The sequence below is a fragment of the Oncorhynchus mykiss genome, chromosome 15 (assembly GCF_057628025.1).
Source record: "Oncorhynchus mykiss isolate SJ-2025 chromosome 15, ASM5762802v1, whole genome shotgun sequence".
Lineage (NCBI taxonomy): Eukaryota > Metazoa > Chordata > Actinopteri > Salmoniformes > Salmonidae > Oncorhynchus > Oncorhynchus mykiss.
Window position 1 is genome coordinate 7,651,777 of NC_143036.1, and position 7,444 is coordinate 7,659,220.

Consider the following 7,444-nt stretch of genomic DNA (forward strand, 5'->3'; position numbering starts at 1 on the left):
CAGGTTTTGTACCCGTGTAGGTTATTTTTGTATTGTCGTGGGTTTTGTAATTAAACTGCTCTGGCTATTACCTTTCTCTGGACTCCTGCGTCTGACTTCACTGCCATCAGTTCTGCAACCCTTACAGAATTCCACACCACCCATATGGAGTCAGCAGGAGCAGGTGCCCCTGGTATAGGGGTCGAGGAGCGCGTCCTGGAGCAAGAGGCGATGATCTACCATCTCGGTGTAGCCATGGACCGCTTTGTCCAAATCATGGACCGCTGGGAGTTTCTCCAGCCCCTCCCCCAGCACAACAGGGGCCTCCACTACTCACTGCCCCTGCACCCGGTTCCAGTGGGATTCGTCTCACACTCCCCGGGGATGATGGGACGGCTGCTCGCTGCTAGGGTTTCCTGCTGCAGTTGGATTTATACCTGGCGACCGTCCACCCGGCTCCTTCGGGCTGTGAAAGGGTGTCCACCCTCGTCTCATGCCTCTCGGGGAAAGCCCTGGAGTGGGCCAGCGCCATGTGGGTGGAAGGAGATGCGGTGCTGAGGAATTCATCTGTCATTTCCGGGTCTTCAACCACCCGCCCGAGGGTAGAGCTGCGGGTGAACGTCTTTTCCACCTGCGGCAGGGGACGAGGAGCGCACAGGATGTGGGTAGGTTTCTGAGGTCTTATTGCCAGGACCGGCCGGGGGAGTGGGCGGCGTTCGTGCCCTGGGCAGAGAATTCGCTCCGCCACTCCTCCACTAACCTCTCCCCCTTCCAGTGAGTACTGGGGTATCAGCCGGTTCTTGCTCCTTGGCATTAGAGTCAGACGGAGGCTCCTGTGGTGGACGACTCGTTCCGGTGCACAGAGGAAACATGGGACGCCGTCCATGTTCACCTTCTGCGTGCCATGCTGCGCCAGAAAGCTGGCGCAGACTGTCCCCTCCACCTGCCCTGCCGGAAGCTGGGTCTACGGTTTGTGGGATGATTTAAAGTCCTGAGGAGACAGAAGTGAGTTACAGATTACAACTTCCCCCAGATTACCGTATTAACCCCTTGTTCCATGTGTCTCTCCTCAGGTTGGTGGTGGCTGGCCCGCTCCAGGAGTCTGAGGTGCGGGAGGTTCCTCCACCCTCTCTGGACATCGAGGGGGCCCCGGCATACTCCGTTCGATCCATACTGGATCCAAGACGTCGGGCCTTCAGTACCTCGTGTACTGGGAGGGGTATGGTCCAGAGGAGAGATGCTTGGATCTGGTGGAGGACGTGTTGGACCCTTCAATGCTGCGGGAGTTCCTCCGTCTCCGTCCGGATCGCCCTGCACCTCGCCCTCCAGGTCGTCCCCGAGGCCGGTGTCGGCGCGCTGCTGGAGGGGTACCACCGAAGTCGTTTCCTCTCCTTGTTCGGGCGGTGTTCGGCGGTTGGCGTCACAGGTCTTCTAGCCATCGTCAATCCACTTTTCCCTTTCCATTTGTTTTGTCTTGTTTTCTTACACCTGGTTTCCATTTCCATCATTAATTGTTGTGTATTTACCCCTCTGTTTCCCCCATGTCCTTGTGTGGAATTGTTTGTTTGTAAGTGCTTGTACGCTATGTACCCATGTAGGTTATTTTTGTATTGCCGTGGGTTTTGTAATTAAACTGCTCTGGCTATTACCTATCTCTGCTCTCCTGCATCTGGCTTAACTGCCACATGTTCCGCAACCCTTACAATTTATGACCGTGTTATTCAATGTGTTTCTATGAGCTATCGTAGTGAAGGCCAAATTCTATATTTTTTCAAATAATAAAATGTATACCTAAAGGGGTCCTAAAATTCAAAATCAAATAGCTAAATGATCCATGGTATGACCATTTTAAAACAATTCCATACTTTAGCTTAGTAGGCTATAGTAGTAAAGGCCAAATTCAATATTTTATAAAATACAAGAATCAAATCAAATGTAAAATTCTAAATCAAATGATCCACAGTATGACCATCTTTAAACAACTCCATATGTTAGCCCCCCTCCCCCCCACAGACTTTTAGAGATGAAAATAGTCACAAGTTTAGTATCTGGTCCCATATTCCTAAAAACACAACAATTAGATCAAGCTTTTGACTCTACAGACTTATTGTAAGCATTTGTGGTTTGTTTTGGTAATGTTTCAAATAATTTTGTGCCCAATAGAAATTAATGGTAAATAATGTGTCACTTTTATTGTAAATAAGAATATATTATGTTTCTAAACACTTCTACATTCATGTGAATGCTACCATGATTACGGATAGTCCTGAATGAATGGAGAACAATGATGAGTGAGAAAGTTACAGATGCACGAATGTCATCTCCCCAATATATATTTTTTGTGCGTCTAACTTTCTCACTCATCATTGTTCTCCATTCATTCAGGACTATCCGTAATCATGGTAGCGTCCACATTCATCTAAACGTGTTTAGAAACATATCCTATTGTGATTTACAATAAAAATGACACTATACATGATTTACCATTCATTTCTATTGGTCACACAATAATCTGAAACAACCAAAACAAACAGCAAATGCATCCAACAAGTGTGTAGAGTGGCACGCTTGATGTAATCATTGTGTACTAGGACTATGGGACCAAATACTACACTTTTGACTACTTTAATACACATAAGTGAATTCATTCCAACTTTTGGTCCCCTAAAATGGGGAGTCTATGTACAAAACATGCTGTAAATTTCTAAAAGTTTCACTCTATGGATGAAAATACCCTCAAATTAAAGCTGACAGTCAGCACTTTAACCTCATAGTCATTGTATCATTTCAAATCCAAAGTTCTGGAGTACAGAGCCAAAAAACAACAACAACACTTGTCACTGTCCCAATACTTTAGGAGCTCACTGTATGTAGGCTTTTATATATCATTCTCTGTGGGTGTTGTCTTCAGGGATCTATTCACACAGCTGACTGTGGCGATCATGAAATTACACTGGGTTGTTTAAAGATGCTCGAGGTTTGATTGACAATGGTCTGACTGTCACAATGCGGTGATCAAATTACCAAAGCACTGTAAATTGATCAAGGTACTGTAAATTGATCAAGGTACTGTAAATTGATCAAGGTACTGTAAATTGACCAAAGCACTGTAAATTGATCAAGGTACTGTAAATTGATCAAGGTACTGTAAATTGATCAAGGTACTGTAAATTGACCAAAGTACTGTAAATTGATCAAGGTACTGTAAATTGATCAAGGTACTGTAAATTGATCAAGGTACTGTAAATTGACCAAAGTACTGTAAATTGATCAAGGTACTGTAAATTGACCAAAGTACTGTAAATTGATCAAGGTACTCTAAATTGATCAAGGTACTGTAAATTGATCAAGGTACTGTAAATTGACCAAAGTACTGTAAATTGATCAAGGTACTGTAAATTGACCAAAGTACTGAAAATTGATCAAGGTACTGTAAATTGACCAAAGTACTGTAAATTGACCAAATTACTGCAAATTGTGACAGTTTTTAAAATGAATATCTAGGCCCATATCTGGTTGTAACTTACCTAATTACCTAAGTAGCCTAATTAACCAATAAAAAAGTTAACTTGTATAAGGTTATCAATATTACAAGCTGGGGAATGGGAACATTACATACCTATATATTTGGAGTAATACATAGATGTGTCTCAGTTTAAAATGAAATTGGCCCTCTAGAACATATTGATAGCAGAATAGCAATTGGCTGAGATCGGGAATCGACATGAAATCGAACTCAAGAAGCAGGAGACTGCACGCCGCCTGCGCCCCTTGTCGTTGATTGAATGGTTTCAGCACCACTGAGTTTTGAACAAGCTCGACAGCGTTCCACACCACTCCGCCCAGTCGTCCTCAATCAGACAGCACCAAGTTGAGTTTCATATTCGCTCATAGTTTCAACAGAGACGATCCGTGAAGGGGATAAAACCAACTGTCACTAGTTCACCTAAATTCCAAGTCTTGAATACTTCCCCGAAGAGGTTTATATGCGACAGAAAATATAAACACAGCTTCCATAGACTCCACTTGTCAGTGCCAGTTTTCGTTCACTGACAAAATCCTCTGGGAACGGGATGATACACTAGGAGAGCCGGTTGAGGAATTTAAGAAAAGCTAAAAACAGAAGTTGTGGTCTTTGACTGCGTTAAAGATGTAGCCTACATAATGAAAATATCAATCAATTCGTTAGATTTATGTGGGATCCTGCAATAAGCATTTTCATCACTTTAAAGTTTGCTGTCTCCAGTGCTTAACATCCGAACGGGATCCACTGCTTGATTCTGCTGCTGAGTCTACTGTTCTCTCCGAATATTCAGGAGAATCAAATGCGAGTTATTACAATATTCTCAGTCTCTCTAAAAACAATACTTTTCTTGCCTCACTGATATTGTGAATTGTTCATATTATTTTGAATATTTTCAGACACAGTTATTGCAGGCAACGCCAAACGAAAACGAATATCATAACATCCAAAGTGTGTAGGCTTATTGAGGAGACCCATTCCATTTCAGGCTATGTGAATAAAGGTGAATTTAGGCACAAAATCGCAGATCCTGAAGCAAAGACACGGAAACATGCAGAGAGCTCGCGTTGAATTGTAAGAAATTAGGAGGGGAAACTCACCATTGACGGATATAATCCGAAGACCGTGATTGAAAGCACCGGGTACAGGACACTCAACAGAAAACGCATTCTGTCTGTTTTGAGGCAGTTACACTTTTCTCGCTTATTGCGGGACTGCGTCAGCGTCGCTACCGGTGTAGGCTGTGCCGGCCACTGTTCCGAGCGCTCCAACAGAAGAAAACGGATAGATCCACGATCATTCCCACCCACAGCTCCGCGGACTCTGGCGTGAAGCCAATACAGAAAGTGATGCTCGGTCTCATTAAAACTGACACCATAGATAAAAGTTTCTGCCAGGGGACGAGACAGACCTACGAGACTGCATGGGAGTCACACAACAGATGTGGCTTCATGTGTTGTGTGTCCTGGGTGTTGGGGAGAAATGTTTGTTGATGTCGATCAGTTCCAAGATCTACCACTCCTCACGCAGTGCCGAGAGAAAAGGCAACAGAACAGACAACAGTTACGAACGCACACCTCCCACTGTGAAAGGATAGGACTTAGAGCTTGAATTACCAGATCACGACACCACTTGTACACATTTATACATAAAATGCGCTTTAATTGTTAACGAATACAGGTGCATGACAAACTGTACTGGATGTACAGTAATACACCACATTGAAAGGCATGGAACCTATGAAATATGAAGGGGTAAATACAAATTTCTTAGCATTACAATTTTTACAATGTGAACTTTGCTCCATTGCTGCCAGAAGTGGGATTGACAGTAGAATGACAGAAATGATAATGTGGTGACTTCTTGGTGCCTACCGGTACCAGGGTTAAACCTCATCTACAGTAGCATAGACCTCATTTACAGTAGCATAGACCTCATTTACAGTAGCATAGACCTCATCTTCAGTTCCATAGACCTCATCTACAGTACCATAGACCTAATTTACAGTAGCATAGACCTCATCTACAGTACCATAGACCTCATCTACGGTGGTATAGACCTCATCTACAGTACCATAGACCTCATCTTCAGTATCATAGACCTCATCTACCGTACCATAGACCTCATCTTCAGTTCCATAGACCTAATTTACAGTAGCATAGACCTCATCTTCAGTACCATAGACCTCATCTACCGTAGCATAGACCTCATTTACAGTAGCATAGACCTCATCTTCAGTACCATAGACCTCATCTACCGTAGCATAGACCTAATTTACAGTAGCATAGACCTCATCTACAGTACCATATAACTCATCTTCAGTACCATAGACCTTATCTACAGTAGCATAGACCTCATTTACAGTAGCATAGACCTCATTTACAGTAGCATAGACCTCATCTACAGTACCATATAACTCATCTACTGTAGCATAGACCTCATCTACAGTAGCATAGACCTCATTTACAGTAGCATAGACCTCATCTACAGTGGCATAGACCTCATCTTCAGTTCTATAGACTTCATCTTCAGTACCATAGACCTCATCTCCAGTACCATATAACTCATCTACCGTTAAATAGACCTCATCTTCAGTACCATAGACCTCATCTACAGTACCATATACCTCATCTACTATACCAGGATTAGACCCCATCTACAGTAACAGGATTAGAACTCATCTCACAGTTTAGGGTTACCAGACTGAGTGTTGTATAGGGTTACCAAACTGAGTGTTGTATAGGGTTACCAGACTGAGTGTTGTATAGGGTTACCAAACTGAGTGTTGTATAGGGTTACCAGACTAAGTGTTGTATAGGGTTAGGGTTACCAGACGAAGTCTTGTATAGGGTTACCAGACTGAGTGTTGTATAGGGTTACCAGACTGAGTGTTGTATAGGGTTAGGGTTACCAGACTGAGTGTTGTATAGGGTTAGGGTTACCAGACTGAGTGTTGTATAGGGTTACCAGACTGAGTGTTGTATAGGGTTACCAGGCTGAGTGTTGTATAGGGTTACCAGACTGAGTGTTGTATAGGGTTAGGGTTAACAGACTGAGTGTTGTATAGGGTTACCAGACTAAGTGTTGTATAGGGTTACCAGACTGAGTGTTGTATAGGGTTACCAGACTGAGTGTTGTATAGGGTTAGGGTTACCAGACTGAGTGTTGTATAGGGTTAGGGTTACCAGACTGAGTGTTGTATAGGGTTACCAGACTGAGTGTTGTATAGGGTTACCAGACTAAGTGTTGTATAGGGTTACCAGACTAAGTGTTGTATAGGGTTAGGGTTACCAGACTGAGTGTTGTATAGGGTTAGGGTTACCAGACTGAGTGTTGTATAGGGTTACCAGACTGAGTGTTGTATAGGGTTACCAGGCTGAGTGTTGTATAGGGTTACCAGACTGAGTGTTGTATAGGGTTAGGGTTAACAGACTGAGTGTTGTATAGGGTTACCAGACTAAGTGTTGTATAGGGTTACCAGACTGAGTGTTGTATAGGGTTACCAGACTGAGTGTTGTATAGGGTTACCAGACTGAGTGTTGTATAGGGTTAGGGTTACCAGACTGAGTGTTGTATAGGGTTACCAGACTAAGTGTTGTATAGGGTTACCAGACTGAGTGTTGTATAGGGTTACCAGACTGAGTGTTGTATAGGGTTAGGGTTACCCGACTAAGTGTTGTATAGGGTTAGGGTTACCAGACTGAGTGTTGTATAGGGTTAGGGTTACCAGACTAAGTGTTGTATAGGGTTAGGGTTACCAGACTGAGTGTTGTATAGGGTTAGGGTTACCAGACAAAGTCTTGTATAGGGTTACCAGACTGAGTGTTGTATAGGGTTACCAGACTGAGTGTTGTATAGGGTTACCAGACTGAGTGTTGTATAGGGTTAGTGTTACCAGACTAAGTGTTGTATAGGGTTACCAGACTGAGTGCTGTATAGGGT

General features: G+C 43.4%; 1 protein-coding gene across 1 annotated transcript in view; it reads right to left on the minus strand.

The window, feature by feature from the left end:
* Positions 1-5,116, minus strand: part of LOC110490890 (noelin-3) — a 39,562-nt gene extending 34,446 nt beyond the window's left edge. Inside the window, exon 1 of the mRNA XM_036945696.2 lies at positions 4,603-5,116. Coding sequence (XP_036801591.2) covers positions 4,603-4,671 — 69 coding nt within the window. The 5' untranslated portion in view covers positions 4,672-5,116. The remainder of the gene's footprint in view (positions 1-4,602) is intronic.
* Between the last annotated feature and the right edge of the window lie 2,328 nt (positions 5,117-7,444).